The sequence below is a fragment of the Astatotilapia calliptera genome, chromosome 22, assembly GCF_964374335.1.
Source record: "Astatotilapia calliptera chromosome 22, fAstCal68.1, whole genome shotgun sequence".
Classification (NCBI taxonomy): domain Eukaryota; kingdom Metazoa; phylum Chordata; class Actinopteri; order Cichliformes; family Cichlidae; genus Astatotilapia; species Astatotilapia calliptera.
In genome coordinates this window covers 13,402,729-13,427,223 of record NC_137442.1, presented here as the reverse complement: position 1 = coordinate 13,427,223, position 24,495 = coordinate 13,402,729, and the positions used below count along the sequence as shown (strand labels likewise).

The following is a 24,495-nucleotide window of genomic DNA, read 5'->3' as shown; positions in this document are numbered from 1 at the left end:
GAAACGCGGTCGAACACGGGAATAAAAGCCTGAAAATGTAATGGATATCTGTGGGTATATGTCGTCATATGCAGGAGTTCATAAACTTCACTTAAATTTATGGGAGGAGCTCCGTGATGCTGAGGCTGCTGATGGATTTCTGGGAAGTTCGTAGACTGCGTGAAGAGTGCGGACGTTTGGAATATTCTGATCCGAACAAACCACGGCTCACTGGTGTTCCAGCCTGAAATTTTTAATGATCTGAATATTGGATATTCACTTTAGGATCTCTGTGATTTAAGCACATGTGACCTTCAGGACCTTGAGATGCAACTCTGAAATACCAGGAGGGAAATAAACAGATTAAACTCAGACTTAAGGCCTTTTTTCATCCTTGCAGTGGATTGGCTACAGACTGGGAACACTGACCCGAAAGGTAAGAACAAAATATGTGAAAGGAAAACATTTGGAGCTTACACAACTAGTGCATTTTGATTACTTTATGTTTTAAAAAAATTATAGTTTTGTTGCTTTTTTAGTTATTCTCTATGATGATCATGTGAATACAACAAATGTAAAAACCATAATAAAATCTCTTCACTAAGCTTCCCGTGACTGAAGCTTCTTTTCAAACCGCATTCAGTGGTTTCCCATGTTGTCTAACATCGTCATCTGTCTCTCTAACCCTCTTTCAAAGACTGTTTAGCCTTCTCATCATGGAGCATCCCCCTTCCATGACCTCCTCAATGGTAGATGGAGATGAGGTGGATGTCCAGCGCCCCATCCTGCCACCGAGGATGGTTCCTCAGCCCCAGGCGTGTGCCCCTCTATGTGGGATTCACCACACGGTCCAAACAGCAGCCGAGCACCCCGTGTGGCTGGACAGAACCCAGGCCATGGCCACCACACCTTTATACAACGGCCACCTTTATGTCACGCCATCTCCTCGCTGCAACAAAAGGGGAGACAAATCCAAAGGGAAAGAGAAGAAGGGTGAGAAAAGGTCAGGGGGGAGTAGGCCAGGTCAAAAAGACCGAAACCACCAGTGCAAAGGCAAACTCTCAGGATGCCACAGACTGCAGGAAAAAGTCACATCTTTCACTGATGTGCCGATTGCTCGCTGTGGGTCACCCTTTGAGGGCCCCTGCAGGTCACCCCGAGAAATCAGGGATGTCGACGGTCAAGGTCAACGCAAGTCTGGTAACGTTTCTGTGGAGATGCAAGACCGCCAGAGTCTTCCAGAGATAATAATAACCAGCAAGGACGACAACCCCCAGCAACACAACAAGGAGACCGAACATCGTCAGGATCCGTGTGAGGCAAAAGGCCTGCTGCCAGGAGCTGAGTGCCCCAGCACGAGCCCCACTTGCAGCCCTAAGACCAGCCCAAAGCACAAAACCGATGACGACGACGACCGGTACCGGAGGTCCCACAACATCGGCTGGCGGCTGGTTCGCAGGAGGGCACTGTTTCTGAAGAGGCAACGCCTGAACGACTGCGCCCTGGCGGTGGGGATATTCGGTGTTGTGGTGATGGTGATGGAGACGGAGCTCTCTTGGAGCATCTACAGCAAGGTCAGAGAGGAAGGGAGTGTGGGGGTGGGCGGGAACTCTAGCCTGTAAAAGAGTTGTAAAAGTGTTATAGAAAACATGCACAGGAAGATCAAGCATGTGGTTATGCACATACATGGATATAAGATTATGACTGTTGATATCTTTTCATAGCCTGAACTTCATAATGAAGGTCATCAGCTGACAGAGATGTCATATTTGTGTGTGTCACCCACAGAGCTCCATCTACTCCCTGGCACTCAAGTCAGTCATCAGTTTTACTACACTCATCCTGATTGGCCTCATCATAGCATATCACTGGTGTGAGGTGCAGGTAACTTGTTCTTTACATTTGGAAATTTGTCTTTGCAACCAATCAGCAGCCTTTATAGTTCGTGATGCCTAAAATAATAAAACCAAATGGTGATTTTGAGTCTCAGATTATTCATCTTAAGTATTTTTAGAAGTCTGACTCAGAGAAAAGACAGTAAATATAATTTTATAGTTCGTTCTGTGCTGTGATCCACAAACTGTGCACAGTTCTTCACAGAAATCGCTTGCACACTAATGCACTCTTCTGATCCCCCTGGCAGCTCTACGTTCATGATATTGGTGCAGAGGATTGGCGGATTGCCATGACAACGGACCGTTTGGCTCTGATAGTCCTGGAGCTGGCAGTGGTGGCCATTCATCCTTATCCAGTGGGTCTGCAGGCCTACTTCCTGCAGGTCAAGACCCGCATGACACTGTCAGAGACAGAGCTGGAGATCGTCCTGGCTCTGCCCATGTTCCTGAGGCTCTACCTGCTCGGTCGGGCAATGATGCTGCACAGCCGCCTCTTCACAGACACGGCCTCACGCAGTATTGGGGCGCTGAACAAGGTGGGAAGTCACCTTTGGGCTCCCCCTGCAGAATCTGGCTTTGGGCTTATCTGGCTTGGATAGTACTGTGATGAGATCATAACGCATATAAATCGAAGGAAGGAGAGAAATTCTAGGCTTTGGAGCAGGATTCGTGGAATTTTAAGTCTATATTTTGGATAATGATTTGGGTCTGGGCTTCCTTTTATAAACATTTCATGCACATCTCTTTATGTCTTATGTCTAGGTGGGCCGAGAGGTCTGTAGAGGTGTGACACTTGAGGTGTGATTATCACAGTTTTGCCCCAATGAACCCCTGTGGTTTCACATGTTGGCTATGTCCCTCTCTAGCTCTCCTTTACTTGTCTGCTTTTCTTTTCCACAGTTGATAATACCCACCTGCCTAATCCCTTCCCTTACTAATGCTATTTAAGAGTGATGAAAACAACCTCTGTCCCCTGCTTCTGCAATACCAAACCTACTATCCATGTGTCAAGCCAGATTGAGAACAAGTTTTCTTATCCCTCATGTCCTCTGTATTATATAATCATAATCTGACAAGTGCTATCCTAAATAGTTTGGTTAAGTAGGCCCCTAATGTCAAATTATGATGTAACGTATCCCGTTTGTGATCTTCAGATACACTTCAACACCCGGTTTGTGGGGAAAACACTGATGACCACCTACCCCGGGACCGTGCTGATGATTTTCAGTGTTTCTCTGTGGATTGTGGCGGCATGGGGCTTACATGTCTGCGAGAGGTATGTCAGGATATTTGTAGACTGGCTCCGGCTCTCTGGGATATCTAACGTTTCATTTTCGCCCAACTTCTGGCAGATAAAGAGTAGTAGTAAAATCTTCCCACTGGCAGCAGCAAATCCAATTTTCTTCCACTGTTCCTTATCTGTGCAGGCTGCATGATATTGACAAGATTAAATATCAGCTAATCTATGATGCTGCTAATTTTGAATATGATAGTGATCTTGAAGACGTGAGGACATTTCGCCTCGCATACAAGAGGTGTCTGCAGTTCTGAGGTGCAAACCTCTGTAAGACACGCCACCATCATGTGAGCTATTGAGGTCAACTGAGGCAAGATGGCTTTTCTGCCTCCCCCAGGCAGAAAAGCCTGGGGGAGGGGTCTCAAGACTGCATTGTAGGTGGCTGATAGCTGGTGTCGTTCACAGTGGGCCTCCTTTACTCTTCCCTCAAACCATCTGTCCAAAACGATCAGATCTGCACCCCATTAGACCTCTGCCTCTTTCTACAGACAAAAACATGAAAGTGCTATTCCCAGTGTCACCATTACCTTTACATGGAGGAAGATTCGGGCTCTTTCAGAGGGACAACCACAAGCTACTCACTGGTTCCGATATGTGGTTGGCAGCTGGATCAAAATTGAAACTGAAGAAGAAGAGTGAACAGAAACATTAACTTCACCTGGGAGGATACCAAGGATGATAAGTTACCATTCCTAGACTCTGCTGTGCTCATGAAGGTGGATGGAAACCTCAACACAGACCATGACCTGCTCTTTGACTGCAACCACCTACATGGGGTGAGCCTGCAACCCCTCTGAGGCAGCGTGGACAAAAAAGGGATGTACACACATAATGAAAGCTCTTAAACATGTGGTTATCCTAACCAGGCCTTCGTTAAATTGATGGAGATGGCAAGGAAAAAACCTCAGAAACCAACGCAGGAGAAACAGGATGACAGATGGAACAACATCACTGCCCCAGTGTACTTCAGACCAGGTAATACGCCGGTGTGCATCTCAGCACTCAAACACAAACTGAACAGCGCAGTGTTTGCTGTACAGTGCACTGACGATTCCTGGGACCTCTACCTCTAAAGGAGGCCATCTACTGTGAATAACTATCGCTGATCAAAGGTGGTGGCTGACACCAGGTATCAGCCACCTAAAATACAGTCTTGACATCCCTTCTTGGGCAGTTCAAGCACTACTCACACCTTCCCACATGTGACCGTTAACCTGATACTGCGACGTTTTACACCTTAACCCTGGCCTTTTTTCACACCTTAGCTCATGTGACAACACCCATGATTGGCTCAACCACCATCAGGACAACCACCAACAGGACACCTCCTAGTAGGATTTAAATATCTGGGATTCTCTGTCAGTTATTTAGTGGTGAAATACCCTCCAACATGAGAGTCTAAATGTCTTCATGAACCAAGACGTCCAGTTGCCTTCTTTTCAAGCACTTAAGAATACCATAACATGCGGGATTGTGAACCCACGCAGACATAAGCCTTATGAAAAGTAGTATTTTTTGGTAAAATGCAACATAAATTCAGAGGTTCAAAAAATATATATACCAGTATATATTTATATGTAAATCTAGGATAAAAAACAGGGGATTGTGCACAGATATCAGTGTGAGTAGATTGTTTTATTTCTGCAGACACCACAACTACAGGGACCTGAGTAGCAACTACATGGAGGCCCTGTGGATGGTCTCCGTCACCTTCTTGTCTATCGGGTATGGAGATGTGGTCCCCCACACTTACTGTGGACGCAGCATTTGCCTTCTCACAGGGATAATGGTGAGGCAGAGGGTGGATAGTTGTCTCTGTAACGAGCGAGCGCTGACTCTGAATGCAAATCTCAATCTGAACGTTTAAACGTTTGTGACTCCTGCAGGGAGCCGGCTGCACAGTGTTGGTGGTGGCAGTGGTTGCCAGGAAGCTGGAGCTGACCAGGGCGGAGAAACATGTTCACAATTTCATGATGGACTCACACATCTCCAAGAGGGTGAATACTAGTATCTCCTTTTTTAAAAATTGTTATTGATGATTAAACATGTCCAAAAGTAAGAGATATTATTCAAAGGCTTCACTTCTTTCCTGTTTGTACACTGTACCATGCAGGATTTGATATCAGATACCACATATTGACTTATTTTACTCAAAATCCAGGACTTTTTGAATGCCAGAAAACAAATCTGACTTAAAATCTTCAAAACGAGTGGCATCATCTTCCAATAAAATCAGTTTGCTATGATTGGCATTATTTTTTTCCTGTTCTGTATGGATACTAAATGAATAAAGTTTTTTTTTTTCAAAAAGCATTTTGGAAAATGGAGGAATTGGCTCACTCGATTTTTTCCTCATTTTCGATTTTAAAAATTTCCTCATGGTGCACTGGGATTCGTTCCAGCTTTTGTCAGCGTTTTTCAGCGTTTTTCAGCATGTGCTGTAAATAACAGCACTCTTAAGATTTTGTGCATAAACATACAATAACTCTCCTCGTGATTTTTCTTCTTTTCACCAGATAAAAATTGCTGCAGCGAATGTGCTGAGAGAGACTTGGCTTATCTACAAGCACACTAAGCTGTTAAAAGACCACACCAAAGTCCGCATGCACCAGCGGAAGCTGCTCCTGGCCATCCACCAGTAAGGCACTTAACCCACACATAATAATAATAACCTCTTTATCAATCACTGCCTGAAATGATTGATTGCCGCTCATTTTAAATTCATTTTAAATTATGTGCCATTAAAAAATGAATAGATCTACTTTCCTCCTCCAGCCTTCCTCATTCTCTCTAATATAGTATTAGGTCCATAATTCCATAAATGGTTGGACACAGTTTCAAATCATAGATGTGATTGAAGACTTTAAGCTTTCATACAAGAGGTTTTACAAAAGTATTAAAATCTGTTTAGGAATCACAGTTGTTTTTATGCACCGTTCACCATTTTCAGAGGCTCAAAAAGTAACTGGACAGTTGACTGATAAGAAGCTTTATGGCCAGGTGAAGCCTGTTCCCTCGTCATTCAGCGAAAAATAAAGCAAACATAATATCTGAAGTTGATTCAAAGTGCTGAACTTGTAATTTTAAACATGAAGCCCAAAGAGATGTCAGTGCAAGTGAGGGAGGTCATTATTAGGCAAAAGAAAAAAAAATGTAAGCAAAGAGATTGCAAAGACTTTAGGAGTGGCCAAATCAACAACGTGGTGCATTGTGAAAAAGGAGGAAAGTGCTGGTCAGCTCAGCAGCACCAAAGGGCCTAACAGACCACAGCACTTGGGTGCATGATCACAAATTAATTTCCTTCGTTTAAAACAACTCCAACACAACACCTAACCGAGTTAAGAACACTCTGGAGAAGGCAGTTGCATCAGTCTCAAAGTCTACAATCAAGAGACTATTTTACAAATGTAAATACAGAGGGTTTAGAACAAGGCGCTAACCACAGTTTTCAATAGGAAAACCAGATTAGACTCAGAAAACATCTAAAAGCAGCTGCACAGCTCTGAAACAATTCTTAGGACAGATGAAGCCAAGACGAATCCGAAGCATATAGCGTGATCTGTCTGACAGGCTGGAGGAAGAGTTACAGCATGGGCATGTATGGCTGCCAGTGTAACCGGGTCACTGGTTACACTGATAATGTACAGATGAAGTGTGCAGAGATGTACTCTCTGCTCAGACTCAGCTAAATGCTGCAAAGCTGATCAGACAGTGCCTTGCAGTGCAAATCGATAATGAGCCAGAGGAAGCTCCAAAAGCAATTTTGCAGTTTCTCAAAGCAACGAAATGGGATATTCTTCAATGACCAAGCCAGTCACCTGATCTCTACCCAACAGAGCATGCTTTTCAGTTATTGCACGCAAAATCGAAGGCCGAGAGACTCACAAGCGACTTCCACAAGTATTAAAAACAATGTCTTGATGCATGCTCAAACATCCAGGTAAGTAAATCCCACAAGGTTGATTCTGTTCATCTGGACGTAGCGTCGATCAATGGTCATGACAATTTGCATTTTAATGATCAAGGAACCGGCCTCACAGCCCATTGTTCATTCAGTGGGCTGGTTTTGATCATTGTGCAAATGTACTGTTTATAAGATGAGACTGAAGAAGTCACTTGGATGAGTGACGAAAGGCTTTTCCCACTGAAAACGCTACGTCCAGATGAACAGAATCAACAATGTTTGATAAGTATGAAAGGTATTAAAAACAATGTTTTTATTTAAAACTTATAGTTGACCAATAATTCTTGGACTGAAAACGGGTGACTGTGTACAAAATAGTTTGATTTTAAGCTAAAAATCTGCACTTCAGTCACACTTTATTTGGTTTTAAATCCACTGTGGTGATGTACAGAGGCAAAACTATACAAACTGTGTCATTATCAAAAAATCTCGGCCCTAACTGTAAAACAGATTTAGGATTTCTAATGAACCGCCCAGTTTGAATCGAGTCCTTTAAAGTCACGTCTTCTCCTACATAGTCATCTGAAGCAAATGACAAATTTAAGGTATGAATTCAATGAAAGGTCATTTAAATTAGATGCCCAGCCCGTGTAAAAAATGGAAACAACCAAAATGAAGTGAAAACCAAGGAGTGGTGCCATTTGTGTCCATATACATTGTCTCTGAAAGGCAAAAGTTCAGCTTTGTCACTTGGGGATTTTCCGCCACACCTTATAAGAAGATATTTCTTCTAAATAAAAGCCACTTGATTACTACTATATCACTCTTGTCTACTGCTGCAATTACAGTCCTAGTTTTACTGGATCTCAGTGCAGCATTTGATACAGTTGACCACAACATATTACTCAAACGACTGGAGAACTGGACAGGTCTTTCAGGAACTGTACTAAACTGGTTCAAAACATACGTAGAAAACAGGAAATACTTTGTATCAATAGGTAACTTCACATCTGAGCAGACAAGTATCACATGTGGAGTTCCCCAAGGTTCCATCTTGGGACCCCTTCTGTTTAACATCTACATGCTCCCACTGGCACAGATTATAAACAACAACAAAATAAACTATCACAGCTATGCAGATGACACACAAATATATATCACAATGTCACCAGGAGACCGAGGCCCTGTACAGGCTCTTGGTAAATGCATTGAGGAAATCAATGACTGGTTGTGCCACAATTTTCTCCAGCTAAACAAAAACAAAACTGAGGTAATAGTCTTTGGCGCCAAAGAAAAACGATTACAGGTCACCAGAGAACTTCAATCTATACATCTAAAAACCACAAACCAGGCGAGAAATTTGGGTGTAGTGATGGATGCAGACCTAAACTTAGAAAAACACATTAAGACAATAACAAAGTCAGCTTACTATCACCTCAAGAATATATCAAGGATAAAAGATCTGATGTCTCAACAGGACCTGGAAAAACTAGTCCATGCATTCATCTTTAGTAGGCTTGATTACTGTAACAGCATCTTTACAGGTCTACCTAAAAAATCAGTCAGACAACTACAGCTCATTCAGAACTCTGCTGCTCGAGTCCTCACTAAGACCAAAAAAGTGGACCACATCAGTCCAGCTCTGAGGTCTTTACACTGGCTGCCTGTCCGTCAGAGGATAGACTTTAAAGTTCTGATGCTGGCCTATAAAGCTCTGAATGGTTTAGGACCAAAATACATCAGTTCCCAGAGTCAGAACCAGACACGGAGAAGCTGCATTCAGCTTTTATGCTCCTTATATCTGGAACAAACTCCCAGAAAGCCTCAGATCAGCTGAAACACTCAGTTTATTTAAATCCAGGTTGAAGACTCACCTGTTCTCAGCTGCATTTGAATAAAGCACCAAATCCACACTTTAAGCTTAAATTTCAAAACTTACATTTAACTACTGATTTTATCTACTGTTCTGATTTTATCTGTTTTGATTTTACATACTGTTGTTTGTTTGTTTGTTTGTTAATTAGTTAGTTTATTTGCTTGTTTTATTCAATTTTAAATCGTGCTTTTTATTTGTTCTTGTTTCTAATGTCTCTGTAAAGCACTTTGAATCACCTTGTTGTTGAATTGTGCTATACAAATAAACTTGCCTTGCCTTGCCTTACAGTACATTTTAGCCTGCAATTGTTCCTTCAAGCCACAAGTTATGCTGACTTTTATATCAACCATTCCTTGCTAAATTTGGAAGATTTTCATTTGGTGCCGTTGCATAATCCAGAGAGATGCCTTTAAATTGTTTTATGGGAGCTACTCTCTACCAAAGTCCTCATAAAATCTGTTGACGTCGTGTCGCGTTTATGGCTTGTTTCTCCGGTCATGTGTCTGACTGACCCTTTAAATTACTGCTCGTCTTAAAATGAAAAAGTAGCAATGTCATAAAACCAAGCAATTTTATCTCCAGGCTGCGGCAAGTGAAGATGGAGAAGAGAATTCTTGCTGACCAGGGGAACACACTTGTGGACCTTAACAAGGTATGAGAGGAAGTGCAGGCAACACGTGTCCTTCTAACACCCCAAAAAAGAAATAAAAGAATCTAATTGCTGATACAATTTTCTTTTCTTTCCCCTAACTGCGCACCGATTTATACGAAGATGCAGAACCTGATGTATGACGTGCTGTCGGAGGTGCAGGGCTGCAGGGGGGATCTGGACACACACATCCACACTCTGGAGAAGAGTGTGGAGGAGCTGAGGGAGGGCTTCAGGAGCCTGATGCCGCTCCTCTCCAGCACACTGTCCACACAGAATTCCTCCATCCGCCACCTGCTCAGGGAGAGGGAGGGGAAGACGGAGATTGCAAGCGTGAGCAGAGAAGACAGGTAGAGGGATGGCAGACGAAGGCTTCTAAGGACGCTTGAGAAGAAGTTATCTGCCTTTACCGCAGCTTAAACAGACTTGAAGAGAAAGGGAAAAGAGATGTATAATTGTATTAAAATATATTTTCTGTAGCAGAAATAACTTTAAAATGTAGAAGTTAGTACTGTGGCAGCAATAAAAAAAATGAAAATTAAACCGTCTTTGCCCAATAAGCTTAATTTGAATTTATTGCAGGAAGATTTTACTTATCAGATGTGGACTTCTGAAATATTTCACCTTCTTAGGTTGTCCATGATCAAAATAACCAGGAGATACTTTTAGCTCCACTAAATGCATAAACTAAGCCAGCTTTTATTCTGTAAATGCTGCATCTTTCTGATTGTGTAATAAAATGTGTATAAAGTCCAGCAGTTTGCTATTGTAATAAAAATCCAACCGTAACCTGAACTACTTTATCATAAAGGTGACAACACAACCTTTATTTTCCAGCTTAAAATAACAAAACAACAACGACACACAAACCATTCCTTTAGCCAAAACAACATTTTATTTAGAGAGACAGGGTTGGAGGGTGGAGTTACAGCAACAAACCATCTGTCAACATTAACAGAGGAAATCCATCTGCTGTCCCGTTAAGCCTCCAGATCTCGTTTCCGATCGGGCCGCAGGGTCCGCCGCCGCTGCCGTCTCGAAGGCGCTGATATCAACCGGTCCATCCCCTCCTCTCCCCTTCAGCTCCGGGGAGGACAGCTAGTGCTGCTTCCTCCTGAATGAGCACCCTGCCAAAAGAGACAATGACAGTCAGGCTACAGGATTAATGCAGAGCATAGCATGCTGCCATTGTGCTGCACAGCACCAATACAAGAGTCATTGCTTTCAGTCATGTGACTGATTAGGTCAGCCTTAATTTTCCCCATTCCCTGTACACTAATTCAACAAGCCACCCTGAAATCTGCACTCTCACTAGCTTTAGGGCGGTAAATAATCTGTTCTCAGCCTTCGAAAGGGGGGAGCCAGTAGTCTAGCTCAACCCTTCTGCAAACTGAGGTTGATCTGGCACCGGAATGAGACTGCAAGACCACGACAGAGGAAGTCCAGTCACTTAGCAGTGCGGCCAAAACGTCATAATGATTTAGAAACAACACACAAAATTGTATCGGCATTTCCAGATTAATGACACCCACCTCTGTCAGTAAGAAACAAGACAACAGCATTATTTTTCATAAAGAGCAAAATCAGCTCCTGGATGTTGATGTCCTGCACTTTCTGAATGCTATTTGATGACATCTATAGTTCTGTAGCCTATCTGTTATTCCAGGCTTTAAATGTCTGAAATTATTCCAGTCGTAACTATATTCCAGTTTGGAATAACACATAGCAGCATCACTTTGATAACGAATTTGGTATTACCAGTAAAACAGAGTCTGGATGTGTGACTAACCTCAGTCACTAAAAGCGTATTAAAGTTCTGGCACAGGGGAAAAATGGGTGACAGGACGAACACCCCAGCCTGAGGCTCACGTTTCCTGTAATTCGTCTAGTGGCATGCCCATTAAAAGTGCAAAAATCATCCCCATTCTAGATATTTCTGCCTCTACCACAAACCCCCCAAAATAGATTTAAAAAAAATGCATGATACAGTCTGTGTTTATATCAGCAGGCCACTGAATGCCATCGGAGGACACCCCTGCTGTAGATGAATACTGACCCTCTGTGAGACGTGCTTTGCCTCCGGTGGGCTGACACAGGACTGTAGAGCAGCCCACACACAGCACGACTGTCTGAGCATGGCTGAACACCGTCGTGATCTTGTAGCATCCTGCAAAACAATCACAATGGTCGATAATCCAAAACTCAAACCCCCGCAAACGCTCACAGGTAAAACTCAAACCCCAGGTGACCTGTGTGTGTGTGTGTACAGAAAGCGTACCTGGACATTTTACATCCATGAAGTAAGAGTTGGGACTCTGAACAAGACGCTTCTTCTTGTGCCTCCTCTTCTCCTCCTCAGGGGACGGGTGCAACAAGTCTTTTGCGAGCTACAAGATTTAAGAAAATGAGGAAATAAAAGAGGGTAAGCGTTATTCAACTCATAGAGAGCAATTAGAGAAAATTAAATAAAAATACCAAGCTATCAAATTCAAAAGAAAGGGCGCTTTATCAGGGACATTTAGCTTTATTATTTAGCTTAAAAACGCTTCAGTTGCCATGTTTTGCTCGTGCTACGTGCACGTTCAGGCTCCACGATCGGCCTACATTTCTTGGATTAGGTAACCCAACGTGCGCATTTACATCGATCACGAATTGTTCCCCAAATAGTCAAACATCCTCGGTAAAATACGTCGATGGCCACTCTAAAAGACACCAAGCAAAGCGAAAATATAGCTCTGAATATTGGGTTTTCGAGGCTGTATCATCGGTCGTTGAACTGGCTCCATGTTTGCGGTGTGTGCGCAGCCATCTTGTATCACAATGCGCTCGCAAATGCGCCCAAATGGGAACATTTAGTCCCGCCAAACTCAGTCCAAAACCCGGCTATATGTCTCAAACCGGCACCGATCGAATCGCCGGTCTCTCATGTACACGTTGAGCCGTGCGGTGACTCCCTGAAGGCCCGTTAACTTATAAAAATGTCATTTCGATACTGCCTGTCTATACTCACTGGCATGTTGGCGAGGAAATAGCCGCTGCCGAAAAGGAGGCATTACCGGAAGCAAGAGGTTCATATTGGTAGCTCCTTTGAGCATTAGCCGGACGTGACGAATTTATCAGGATATGGCAGCCATTTTGGAGAGGTCGAAAACCCGCCTTGTTTAGTCTTTTCAGGCCTTTATTTATTTAAGATAAATTTTCTTTAACTTTTTAAGGCAAACGCATATAATATGTAATAATAAATATAATAATAGCAATAATAATAATAAACACTATTGATCATATGTAAAAAAAAATATTTAGCTTTTAACATAGTGTACAATTTTGTTATGGATATTCCCAAATCAAATAAAATATAGTATAGATTTCCCAGGTATTAGACTGATTGAGTGTAAATTACGATAATTAAACCTTTGTCAGTTTATGTTTTAATTTTCCTCGACAGCCCCCTGGTGGCACCTCGGGGAATGACACCACTGATGTGCCTTCAGCATCAGAAGAGGCATAAATGTGAAGAACCATCCAAGGCAACGGTTGTCAAACTGTGGGATGCAGACACCAGAAAAATGAAAGCAAACTAATATGACTATAAATTTAAGATGATGGGGAAAATAAAGAATATAGGAACACCTGGAGCAGATGTGGAAGGTAAAGTACAAAAAAGCATTAAGAGCTGTAACTCCAAAATTGGAACTTTTACATTTATTTATTTATTTATTTTTAGGGAAAATAATGAATAGTTTGATGATGGGACCGGAATGGAATATTAATTAATTAAAAGCCCAGCACTACAGGATAGTGGATTACACAGTTTGATTCCAGGAGATACAAATCATATAAATCCCTCTAACCATATTCTGAAGCCATAATGGTTCAGATCCTGGAGAAAAAAACATCAAAATCCAGGAGACAAACAGTCTGTAGCAGAACATCTGTATTACTCAAAGACACTAGCATTTCCCAATGTCCATCTATCCATAACCAATTTAGAACCACCAATAAACCTAATGTGCATGTCACCTGAGTGATGGCTGGTAACTGTAAGGTGACTTAACTAAAACAATTAATCTACGCAGTTCTGATTGGCTGCCCTGTTCACTCATATTATTCTCTTTAATTAATTCTGACAAATAATTAAACAGCTGAAATTATTATTATACAATTATACACATATTTGTGTTGCTATAAGACAAAGTGAAGGCCCATTCTGTCAGCCTCTCTACTCTCCCAGTCCCTCCTCTTCAGAGTTATTTTTTTTCATTGGATCTGAGGCAGCCATCATTTCCTTTATCTTCACGTAAAGCTCATTTTCTGGTGGGAAAATGTTTCTCTGTGAGAGAGAGAGAGAGAGAGAGAGAGAGAGAGAGAGATCAGAAATTATAGCAAATAATGTTCACATTAATCAGCACTTATATTTAGGTAAAATGGAATGAAATGGGAACAACTAATGAAAGACTCAGCTAGGATGCAATAAAGCAAAACAGACTTTAATAAATGCTGAAACATAATATAATATAAATAATGTGATGACAGCGGCTGTGAACGATTTTAAAGTCATTTTTTTGTCTAAATGCAGTTCAGGGGAATTGTGCACAGACGCCCACACACAGAGGCGGAGGATCTTGGAGCCATATCAATAAAATTGAAATGTGAAAGCCTTTTTGCTTTGCTTTGTTTTTTAGTTTAACATTTAGTAATAATGTCAAAAAATAAGTCCAATTTTTTGTGGCGATCAGAAAGGAGGTGCTATTTTTGGCATTCTGAGCATGAAGCGAGCGAGTCAGAGGTGACATTCACCTTCAAATGCCAACTTTATTCCTGACATTTAAAGTTTATTCACAAAACACAAAGAAAAACGTCATCTTCTGATTTATTTGCAAAATTCAACTTTTATGTTAAAATGTCACGTTTAGTCTCAAAAATTCCAAAAAGCAAAAGAAAAGAAAAAAAAAATTCTTTTTTTAAAACTTCATGTGGCTCTAATACGTTTCGTACAGTGTCAACTTGAGTGCCCTGTGAGTGCTACGTACCTGCAGACAGAGACGCAGCAGACCTCCACCCTCGCCCTGCGCTTGAAGTGACGCCAAAAAGTGAGGCAGCGACTTCTCTGTGATTCTGTTTCCTACACAAACACACACCAAAAGACTTTATTTCAGTCCTGATAATGCATGTCCACACTTGCAAGAAGTCAAAGACAAGTCCTGCCATCAAATCTAACAGTAGTTGTTTTTATCTCTTTTGATTATTTTAAATGTACAGCACTTTGGTCAACAGTTGTGGTTTTAAATGTGCTATATAAATAAATTTGACTTTGATTTTGTGCTTTGACTTTCCTGAGAAGCACAGATAAATGCACCACAGCTGCTGACCTGCCAGGTTGAGGGAAACAAGAGTCGTGTTTCCGGACATGAAGACCTGTCCGTCCCTGGGATCCACCGACGGGTGCAGCAGGGGATTTGCTGGATCCACCAACTCTGCCTGCTCACGGAGAACCGTCAGATCAGCGCCATCATTGAGAATTATATTTTTGCTTCACAAAATGTTGCATCAAACAAACCTTATTCAGGCAAGTATTTGATGTATCCTGCAGGGGGGAAAAAAAGAAAAAAAACAAAGTGAAACCAGTGAAATTTTATACTGTGTTGTGCATCCACATGATGCTCAGCAAACAGAAAACGTTACCTCTTCTGCATGTTGCTTCTCTTTGCCCTCTGCCTTTCCACCTCTAGCCTGAGACGCTCTTGTATCAGTGGCTAGAAAAGATGTCAGGGATAAACGATAAACACAGCTGTCATCTCTCAGAGAACAGAACAAGTGTTTCAGGTGCGACAGGAGCGATTACTTTTCTTGTTTGGCTTTTGGTTGTCTTTGTTGGCGTCCGGTTTCTCGTCTTTTCTGGTTGCTTCCTGTAATAAGAATCAATAGCACAAGATTTGCAGCACACACTAGTTTAAGAATTTGCTAAAAGTCAGTTTTCACATGAAACCTTTTTTTTAGGAGTGCCTGTGGTCTCTCCTTTGTTGCCACCCAGTGAGGTGGTGCTGCCAGCTAATGTTTGGAGAGGCTCATCCTTCACTAAAGCCTGAAAAAAACAGATCAAAAATAAACCTGAAAGCGGTTTAACTACATGTGCTGTGAAAGCAGTGCTATTCAGAGCACTTAGTTATTAAAGTCAGTTCAGTGAATGACACTGCCACTCTTACAGCTTGCACTCTTTTCAGAAGCAGCTTCCTCCTCTCCACTATTTCATCATGAGTTAAGGCAAACTCACGAAGTACCTGAAAAGGGGAGTAGCAAGCACTGGAGGCTTATTAAATTACATTACATAATGCAATAAGATGAATATGATTTAAGACATTTTAACTGCTAATTTAAATGCATTATCTGTCAGTTAAACTCTGTGATGTAAATTGATACCGCAGCCAGCTGAGCAGCTCCTGCATCTCCAACCTGATTGTTGCACAGCGAGAGAAAGAGCAAAGTACGATTCAGCCGCAGGCCCTGAGGCAAAACAGGACGGCGACAGAGACATCAGCTCAGCGGTCACACAGGGGACATACACCAGGGAATATGCCATCAGTTCTGGGTTATACCTGAGCGATAAGTGCAGCACCTGCATCACATATACGGTTGAACGCCAGGTTGAGTGACAGGAGGTTTTTGTTGGCAGACCTGGCTGTCGAAAGCGCTGAACCAATCAGGCGAGCGCCTTCAACTCCTATCCGGTTATTTCTCAGAGACAAGTGAGTGAGGCTGGATCAAAGAAACGCATGACATTAACTGCTCTTGTGTGCAGAATGGTGTGTAAATACAGGAAGAGGGTTTTCCAACATTGCGGTCGCTATTTATTAATTTGTTGTTTAAGAATTATAATATGTTGAAAGTTTCATTTTTGCAGATGTTTTTTGTTAGCTACTTTGCTTTATTTTGGCTTATTTTCTTACTCACTTGTCAAAATTGCTTTAAAAAGATTTTTCTTTATTTTATTTTTTGGGGGGACTTTGTTGTCAGGTACAGTGAAAAAATGAGGACTCTATGCAGTTCTGTGAAAAAATAACGACACGCCACAATTCACTAGCTTATAGAAACACCATAAACGGCAACTCCAGAATATTTTGGTACACAGAGGACTTCATGGTCTACTCAATGACTGCAAGATGCCCATGTCCTGTGGCTGCAAAATAAGCCCAAATCATCACCTCTCCACCACCATGCCTGGTTTCTGCCGAAACCGCTGTGCATTACGCTCATGACTTTAAACTAGAGAGTGACACCAGTGCTTATGGTGCAGGTACAGTAAATTAGAGTGAGGTTGACAGAAGTGTTCATCATCCAGTATGCTGTTTTTCAAAGAAATTCAAGAAACCCCAAATGATTTAGAGCACAACTGAGAAAGAAACCTTAGCGTTACTTTTGGGTATGCAACATTCTGAGGTGTACTTTGGTTCCAGCACCACCTCCGCTGATGATCACAATGACCACAATCCCCTGCTTATATCTCAAATGCTCAGTAACAATGATGCAGGTCCTTATTGCTGCAAGATTTCAACACTGAGTACACCATCTGAAGGAGACTGATAACACTATGGCAGATGTCTTATCTCATATAAATCAGGCATTTCTTGTGGAGGAGAGTGATATAAGGTGGAGTCAATATGACCCAGCTCATAATTTTATATGACTTGTATTGTTTTCTCTCCTCTCTGCTGTTCAGTTTTTTTCTCTCTATGTTTTCAATTATTGGAAGGTTAGAAGCGCCGACTTTAAATTATGACCTGACAAAGGGATTTCTAATTCTCGTGATGGATAAAGCGAGGTTTTGTGAAACATTTGAAGCAGTTTTTGTCAGAACTGTCAAAAACAATGTGACACCCATCTCCACAGTGACACCTACTGGCGGCTTTTGCTATTGTCACATCTTAATGCTATTCTGTTGCACTATTGTAAACAAAGCTCTATACTTTGGGTCAGTGTTTCAAAACATTTCCACTTCATAAGCTTGAAACAATCTCAAAACTTTTGTATTGAGCATCCCAACCAGTCTAAGCTGTGTGTTTTTGTGGAGAGTAGTGCTGTATGAACAAGTGTTTTCCACTCTGTAATAGATAAATCTGTTTGGACTGTGGTAATGTGGCTAGGATTGTTGCATAGCAAGAAAGTCCTGGGTTAGAATCCACCATCTGGCCAGGCCTTTCTGTGTGGATTTTGCATGTTCTCCCTATGAGTAGGTTCTCTCTGGGTACTCCAACTTCGTCCCAGGGTTAGGTTAGCAGTGTGAATGTTTGTCTGTCTCTCTGTGTTACCCTGCGACAGACTACCCTTATTTGGGAGCAGGGGAGTCACATTTGTGTTTCACACTTTGGTGTTCTGTCCAAAAGACTTTGTTCCAGAAGTCTCATGGCTTGTTCAGACATAACTTTGCAAACCTAAGCTGTGCTGCCATGTTGTTGCTGTCATGAACATTAACATTTAACATGCTAACTGAGGCCTGTAGAGGTTGAGATGTAGCTTTTGCGCTTCTGCATTTTCTCCATGCACTGCACGACCTGAACTTGGGATGAATCACGGTGCATCAGTGGCGTTTTGATTATGAACCTGATTTTTAACAAATGGCTACTACAAACATGTTTACATGTGTGACTGTTACGCTACTTACACACTGTCCTCAGAAAGAAGAAGGTGGTAGCCCTGCTGTGGAAGAACATTGCCTTCCAGTGCCACAACCCTAAGTGAACACAAATCAGAGGGGCTGTTTCAGTAACTCTCAGTGCTAAAGCGAAATTTGTCTGCTATTCTACATAATTTCCTGGCATGAAGTCAAAACACATTTGGACCTGTTGTGATGTGGTGCAAAATGCTTGGGGGACAGTGTGTATCTGCTCACCTGAGGCTGGAGCACAGCGGTATTGTGTTCATGAGGGCGACTACCATGCGATCTGTCAGTCCCGCCTGCCAAAACCTGCACAACCGTGGACAAGATTACACCAACAAACAAGAACAAAACAGTGACAGCTGTAACCTCGTTCGCTGTAACAGGAGTGTGCCTCCCTGCAGCACCTCATTACTCACCCAAGGCTCTGTAGCTGGTTCATGGAGGGGAGCATCTTTTCTAGCACTCGGAAAATCTGCTCATTCACCCTCCATCCTGTTCATTCATGACATATCCAGTCATTTTCTCACCACATGCTTCAAACAATAATATGAGCTCACTTCTCAATTAACAAGATCCAATGATGTCTTTCAAACTCTGACATTACACACAACATAGAATGATATGACTGCAGGTAACCAGTGATAACTACAGACTCAGAAACTCAAATTCTTTAAATGTTGAATTAATGCCAAGTACAGTTATAAACCCTCGCCTTCTTTTCCTCTCACCAGAAACCTTCATGCTCCTGGCTCTGTCTTTACTCTCCAGCTCCAGTGTTAGGCAGGGCTTTGAGCAGAAAAAAGCATCACTCGTCTGTAACTGGTAATCTTTAGGAGGAAAATTATTATTAGTAAGAGAGTCTGAGATCATATAAATTATATTTATTATTATGTTTATACTGTAGGAATGAGCATCAAGGAGTAATTCGAAATAATGCTGACCACAATAATACTGCAACGGTTGGTAAAATAATTTACAATATCTGTGTGACTGAAATCTAAGAAATACAGACGACCTGGTGACTCTGTAACAACAAATTCCAGTGAAGCATTCATGGTCATGCTTACTTCCATGTCTCTTTGTGTTTGTAGATGTGTAATGTTTAACCTCCTGAGACCCTGCACCTTTTGTCCTGCTCAACCTGCTCCATCTCATGCATGCCAAACAAGATCTTGGGTCTCAAGAGGTTTTATTATTTTGTGCAGAAACATTCCAAATGTTTAGATTACTGATGCCAATACATTCTCATTAATTGACACATTTTTATCATCAATATGGGCTTTAAGTCTCTGCCTCTCCAGTAGTATATTTTTCTACGCTAGGTCTGTTAGCCATAATTCACCTGAAAACGCTAAATGTTGGTAATGTGTGGAAAACACATTCAAATCAAAGCATATAGTATTCAAAAACACGAACACATTCCCATGATCCTTCTTGCTCTAATGTCACAATTATCACAGATTTTTTTTGTTGTTGTTTTATTTTCTGTTTCTCTGTCAGTGTGATACTACTCAAAGCAGAACCATCTCTTGTTTACTGGTGACACCTTCAGTTTGACTGGCGGAGGAGGCTGGGAACTTGGCAATAACAGCTGGGATATCCTTCACGTTCAGTAGAGCACACAGCGCAGGGAAGTCAGTCTCTGCATTTCCTGTGCACTGATATTCATCTGTAGGGCAATGGGGATAAGTGCAAATCTCAGCTATCACCACAACCACACTAAGTAGAAGAGCTTCATATTTATGCTTACCGAAGGTCTGAACAGGAAGAGTTTCATTTGGAGTCGGTCCTGTAAACAGAAAGGCCTAGAGTCTTGACATAGCAACTCACAAAGCAAACATCAAAAACTTTCACTTTGATTGCATGAAAAGTTTTCACTGTCAATCATATCTCTATATAATGTGTGGTGTTAGATTACCACAAACAGCTATACTGCAATCAGTGCTACTTGAGAGACTGCAGACAGGAAAACTTATTTTACTAAAACCTCATGATGAACAAACATGTTATTGTGTACTTGTTATGATTGCTTTGATTATGTGCTGCAGCTGTTTCAAAATAAACCTAAAATGAGATCACATAACTTGAAGTCTTACTTTATTTATTTTAAGAACTTTTATTTAATCATGTGCTCCATTTTTCAGGGGAAAAAATAATCCTGTATTTACTAATTTGCTTTTTTCAAAAAAGGTTTGCCATAATGAAAATAAGCTGACATGAGAAAGTAGTATATAAAGTACAGTTTTGGTCAGACGTTCACATACGCTAATCATGGGCATGAATGTCATGTTAACTTTGGACCTTTTAATAATTTCTTTGAACTTTTCTTTTTCCAGGGTGAAATCATTGTACACCACACATCTTTAATAGCTTTTCAAAAACAAGCACCGGCTCCACAAGTTTGAATTCATTTTGGATTTTCTCTAATCAACACAGGGTCAAAATATATACATACACTCCCTTAAATCTTTTCATAAGTGGTGCTGAAGGGTCTACAATGTCTTTTAAATTTGAATACAACCAAGGCGTATTAACTTCTCATTAGTGATCATGAATAATTACAACTGATCGTTTCTCTTTGCCAGCATAAAAAGGACTCGTTTGACAGCACTCATTAGATTGACTAATGCTCAGAACAATGCGAATAGGTCTATGGAACTCAGTGAAGATCTAAGAAAGAGAACTGATGATTTTCACAAGGTGGGAAGATCTCTTGGGGCCATTTCTATACAGCTGCAGATTCCAACACAGTTTTATTTAAGTAAAAATGTGATGTGTCACCACTTTGCCAAGAATGTTCAGGAATAACCCACAAACCACCTAGGTTCAAGTCTGCCGTGAACTGGAAAATGCTGGAACACCAGTGTCACTGTACACATGGAAGCCAGTTTCACATTGCAATCCATTGAGAGGATGCCAACGAAGAAACAAGCCCCTACTCTAAAAGCTGGGTCTGTGGCAGTAAATCAACCAAATTAAATGAACTGTACCACATATCCCAAGAAAAGTGGTTAAATATCCAGCCAAAATTATTCCAGAAGCTTGTAGATGGCTTAAAAAACAGTATCTGGAGTATAAACTTGCTAAGAGACATTTAACCACATATTAGGTGGAGGTGCATTTTAGTGATAAAATGCACCTAAAATGCACCTACAAGAATTTACCTACTCTATGTGGACAAGAGAAAATCCTAAATAAGTTCTATCTTGTGCAACTTGTTTTGTTAAAGTCATTAAAGATGTATGTTGTACAATCATTCCACCCTGGAAAAATAATAGTTCAAATAAATAATTATTCGAAGCCCTAACTTGCCATGAGATTCAAGCGCATGATATACAAACCTCTGACCCCAACCGTAATTTGAATGAGTATATAAAACAGGTATTTTCAAATAACGTTACATTCGAAATAAAAGTTAAATTCTAAGTTGTACAAATGCTTAAAGTAACAACATATTTTTTCAGATAATGTGGCAAAAAATTAAATTACAGCTACGGTTAAGTAGCAGTCCAAGTAAAAAGGCGCTGCCATTCTTCGATTAAAAAAAAAAAAACAGGCTAACCTGCGCTTTTCCAGGCCTCGTCTTCAGCGTTGGTTTTATCTTTCGGGTCTTTCTTTCTAGACATGGTTGCGCCTGAAACCACAATTACAGTCACACAGCTAAAAGCGTTAAAGACGATATCGTTTCAGAGAGTTTAATAACGCCGTTGTGAACCAGTTAGGGCGTTTTGGGCGTTACTATGGATACTCAAGTTGTATCGCGAGATTTAAGTTCTTGGTTCTTCAACCTTTAGCTCTCAGTGTACTGGAAAAGTATAATTCATAAATATTTGAGTGAAAATATTATAGTATGTATGGCCCTAAAGTCGATAAGAGCGATAACGAAAACGTTGTTTAACTCGCCTATTGTCAACTACTGTACTATCGCGAGAGCTGAGAGAAGGACTCGTTTACTTCTTGACAAGTCTGTCGTACTTGATATATGAATTTGTGAGTTTTTGAGGTCCAGAAAACATACTTAAATTACATAAATAACCTCTCTCACATCTGTAATTTTTTTCTCTTTAAAGTGGATCAGGAGTGCTGAGAGAGCCTTATATTAACCCACCACAAGGAATACTTTTTCTTAAATACCGGTATATAGGTAAATCTTCACCATGTCCTAGCACTATAGTTTTACATATTTGGTTAAATTTCCATAAATTTTCAAGCGCCTTACAGGATTATATCTACATTTTTACTCACTGACCTCACCGTATTCACTATTTTCTATTTAATTTAGCTACTTTTGGATAATTTCGAGCTTATTAGGCCTTTTGGTTTTATTCAAGCCATTTTGGTAGGGTTTGTATTTAATGTTTTGGCTGAACAATAGTATCTATATTGGGTATTTATAATTCTTTTTGTAAACGTGTGTTTGTGAAGTATATGAGGGGTTTTCAAAGGAGACCACCATGAAGTATATTCACAATAATGTAGTGCTTTTATTAAAAAAACAAACAAAAAAAAACAAAAACAAATATAAAACAAAAAGTAAAAACCAACAGCATTTTTCATGACTTAAGAATCATAATTACAAACTTTAAACGAGTGGAAGAAGTTTTTTTTCTTTTTTTTTTGACAAACTGTACACATCACAAAATGTCCGCCAGTCTGCCATTTACAATGCTTGCATCTTATTTTGTGATTGTCTAAAAATAACTAAACAAATCGCACAAAAAACACACAAATACAAGTACAAGCATCATACAATGACTGCTATCACAAAACGGAACCATTTTCCTATTTGAAAGAAAAAAACAAAGCAAAAAAACCCAAAATAACATAATATTGGGCCGACAGCTTTTTTTAAATTTATTTTTTAAAACTTTTTCTTTCTGTCACCGTTTAAAAATATCTTAACATTTTTATGTTGGTTTGTTTTTTTAGTGTTCAACACTTTGCAGCAAAAAACAAGGAGCGCAGTTCTCCTTCAAAAGTAATATTAACAATGTTCAGCGGCAAAGAGGTCGCTGGCAAGTCACTGTCATGTCCCAATGCCTTCTGTGTCCGTTTGACATTCTTCTCGCTCATGCAGTACATAGGTGAATTTCATTTATAGGCAACGAAACTTCAGCTTACTTTTTTTAATGTCGTCAGGACAGTTGGTGGTGAGATTTCTTGGACATTAAAAAGAAAAAACAATACAAAAACAAAAATCTTTTTCCTCCGAGCTTAAGTGTCTTCAGTATAGTCATACAAACGGAAGAAATTATAATATTATTATTATAATAATCATAATACATTTAGGGCTGAGTCCTGTACAGTACAATAATAAACAAAATCCATTTTCAAGATATTGCTTTTGGAGACACTCCTCAATGTAAAGTGTGTATATTTACATAACTTGGCACTGTACAACTTCCTGATCCCTCTCCTCTCTCTGTCAGTGTCTCATTCTCGTCACATCTCTGTCAGTTTAACGCACCGGGACATTGCAGGCTGTCCCTTTTAAACAGAGGCATTTGGGGGAAGAAAACAAAAAAGGAATCTCATCAAATATCACAATTTCTTTCGAAAACATTCTCCATGGCAACCAGGAAACATAGTTTAAAGACAAAAAAAAAAAAAAAAAAAAACCCTCCCCAGTTCCCAATATACAGTATACACCTCCCCCCAGTCTCACAGAATATAAGAAAATATGACCATCACGATACATTTCATGTTAAGTATTGTTTTTTCCATAGTTTTCTTAAAACTGTTAATTGCCATCGAGCCCTTGATTTTTTTTTTGATTTTTTTAAAAAGGTATATTTTCATGAAATTCTGGCAGAGTGCACACACAAAATAAAACGTGTATCCACGCGCACACACTCGCACACGCAAGGCAGTCGGAGAGCACGGCTGTGTAAGGCGTTACAGTTGGAGCCAGTGTTCCCCCCTCTTCCCACCCCACCCCTGACCCACCCTCCCCGCCTGATTTAGTTAAGCTGGTGAATTATGTTTTACTTCACAAAAAAAAAAAAAAAAAAAAAAAAAAAAGAGGGGCAAAGCGGACTGCCTAACGAGACGATTAAAAAAAAAAAAAAAAAAAAAAAAAAAGAACAAGACACTTTTACTGACAAAGGCGCGCACGCTCCATCTTCCCAAACCCCCTCCCTTTACTCTAATAAAACAAACACGCCACAGGCCTCTTCTGTTCCTAAATGAGTTACTACAGTATAACAGGAAAAAGATAATAGACTTGCTTCTTTTTTTTTCTT

At 40.7% G+C, this 24,495-nt stretch overlaps 3 protein-coding genes and 1 non-coding gene across 11 annotated transcripts in view; 1 reads left to right on the top strand and 3 right to left on the bottom strand.

Moving 5' to 3' along the window:
* Positions 1 to 273: 273 nt before the first annotated feature.
* On the top strand, positions 274 to 10,355 carry LOC113014995 (small conductance calcium-activated potassium channel protein 2-like). 3 transcript variants are annotated; one of them, XM_026156881.2, is made up of 11 exons: positions 274 to 415; positions 677 to 1,553; positions 1,768 to 1,863; positions 2,123 to 2,410; positions 2,637 to 2,672; positions 3,029 to 3,150; positions 4,819 to 4,960; positions 5,058 to 5,168; positions 5,688 to 5,809; positions 9,534 to 9,603; positions 9,730 to 10,355. In XM_026156881.2, exons 2-11 carry the CDS (start codon positions 696 to 698, stop codon positions 9,952 to 9,954), a joined length of 2,070 nt encoding a protein of 689 aa, XP_026012666.2. In that variant the 5' UTR covers positions 274 to 415; positions 677 to 695; the 3' UTR covers positions 9,955 to 10,355. The 3 variants fall into 3 exon arrangements, with proteins under 3 accessions (XP_026012666.2, XP_026012665.2, XP_026012667.2); XM_026156880.2 differs by having other exon boundaries at positions 9,724 to 10,355; XM_026156882.2 differs by lacking the exon at positions 2,637 to 2,672 and having other exon boundaries at positions 9,724 to 10,355.
* A 121-nt stretch (positions 10,356 to 10,476) lies between these two features.
* rps27.1 (ribosomal protein S27, isoform 1) lies at positions 10,477 to 12,766 on the bottom strand. Its single transcript, XM_026156879.2, has 4 exons — positions 12,611 to 12,766; positions 11,879 to 11,987; positions 11,657 to 11,767; positions 10,477 to 10,727 (listed from the first exon to the last, which is right to left on the bottom strand). Exons 1-4 carry the CDS (start codon positions 12,614 to 12,616, stop codon positions 10,699 to 10,701), a joined length of 255 nt encoding a protein of 84 aa, XP_026012664.1. The 5' UTR covers positions 12,617 to 12,766; the 3' UTR covers positions 10,477 to 10,698.
* On the bottom strand, positions 10,933 to 11,062 carry LOC113015455 (small nucleolar RNA SNORA35). Its single transcript, XR_003271125.1, has one exon. It is a non-coding gene; the product is annotated as a small nucleolar RNA SNORA35 (small nucleolar RNA).
* Positions 12,767 to 13,287: 521 nt separating the features above from the next.
* Positions 13,288 to 24,495, bottom strand: part of ash1l (ash1 (absent, small, or homeotic)-like (Drosophila)) — a 42,503-nt gene continuing 31,295 nt past the window's right edge. Inside the window, exons 27-42 of one of the 6 annotated variants that reach the window (XM_080295731.1) lie at positions 20,004 to 20,042; positions 19,791 to 19,922; positions 18,982 to 19,080; positions 18,670 to 18,745; positions 18,485 to 18,559; positions 18,257 to 18,325; positions 16,194 to 16,353; positions 16,018 to 16,101; positions 15,804 to 15,878; positions 15,587 to 15,682; positions 15,443 to 15,506; positions 15,283 to 15,353; positions 15,158 to 15,184; positions 14,970 to 15,078; positions 14,631 to 14,722; positions 13,288 to 13,930 (exon numbers count right to left, since the gene is read on the bottom strand). In XM_080295731.1, coding sequence (XP_080151857.1) covers positions 13,820 to 13,930; positions 14,631 to 14,722; positions 14,970 to 15,078; positions 15,158 to 15,184; positions 15,283 to 15,353; positions 15,443 to 15,506; positions 15,587 to 15,682; positions 15,804 to 15,878; positions 16,018 to 16,101; positions 16,194 to 16,353; positions 18,257 to 18,325; positions 18,485 to 18,559; positions 18,670 to 18,745; positions 18,982 to 19,080; positions 19,791 to 19,922; positions 20,004 to 20,042 — 1,379 coding nt within the window. In that variant the 3' untranslated portion in view covers positions 13,288 to 13,819. Of the gene's footprint in view, positions 13,931 to 14,630; positions 14,723 to 14,969; positions 15,185 to 15,282; positions 15,354 to 15,442; positions 15,507 to 15,541; positions 15,683 to 15,803; positions 15,879 to 16,017; positions 16,102 to 16,193; positions 16,354 to 18,256; positions 18,326 to 18,484; positions 18,560 to 18,669; positions 18,746 to 18,981; positions 19,081 to 19,790; positions 19,923 to 20,003; positions 20,043 to 24,495 lie in introns of those variants that run through there. The other 5 variants (XM_080295732.1, XR_013904404.1, XM_080295733.1 and 2 more) reach the window with 5 other exon arrangements.

What these genes read in the sequence shown, in the direction of transcription:
- LOC113014995 (XM_026156880.2), top strand. Translation starts at nt 696, where the DNA reads ATGGAGCATCCCCCTTCCATGACCTCCTCAATGGTAGATGGAGATGAG. An exon ending in GGCTTACATGTCTGCGAGAG is followed by an intron (nt 3,151 to 4,818) that starts GTATGTCAGGAT and finishes TTATTTCTGCAG; the next exon opens with ACACCACAACTACAGGGACC. An exon ending in CACTTGTGGACCTTAACAAG is followed by an intron (nt 9,604 to 9,723) that starts GTATGAGAGGAA and finishes ATTTATACGAAG; the next exon opens with ATGCAGAACCTGATGTATGA.
- rps27.1 (XM_026156879.2), bottom strand. An exon ending in CATGGATGTAAAATGTCCAG is followed by an intron (nt 11,768 to 11,878) that starts GTACGCTTTCTG and finishes ATTGTTTTGCAG; the next exon opens with GATGCTACAAGATCACGACG. An exon ending in CAAAGCACGTCTCACAGAGG is followed by an intron (nt 10,728 to 11,656) that starts GTCAGTATTCAT and finishes CTCTTTTGGCAG; the next exon opens with GGTGCTCATTCAGGAGGAAG.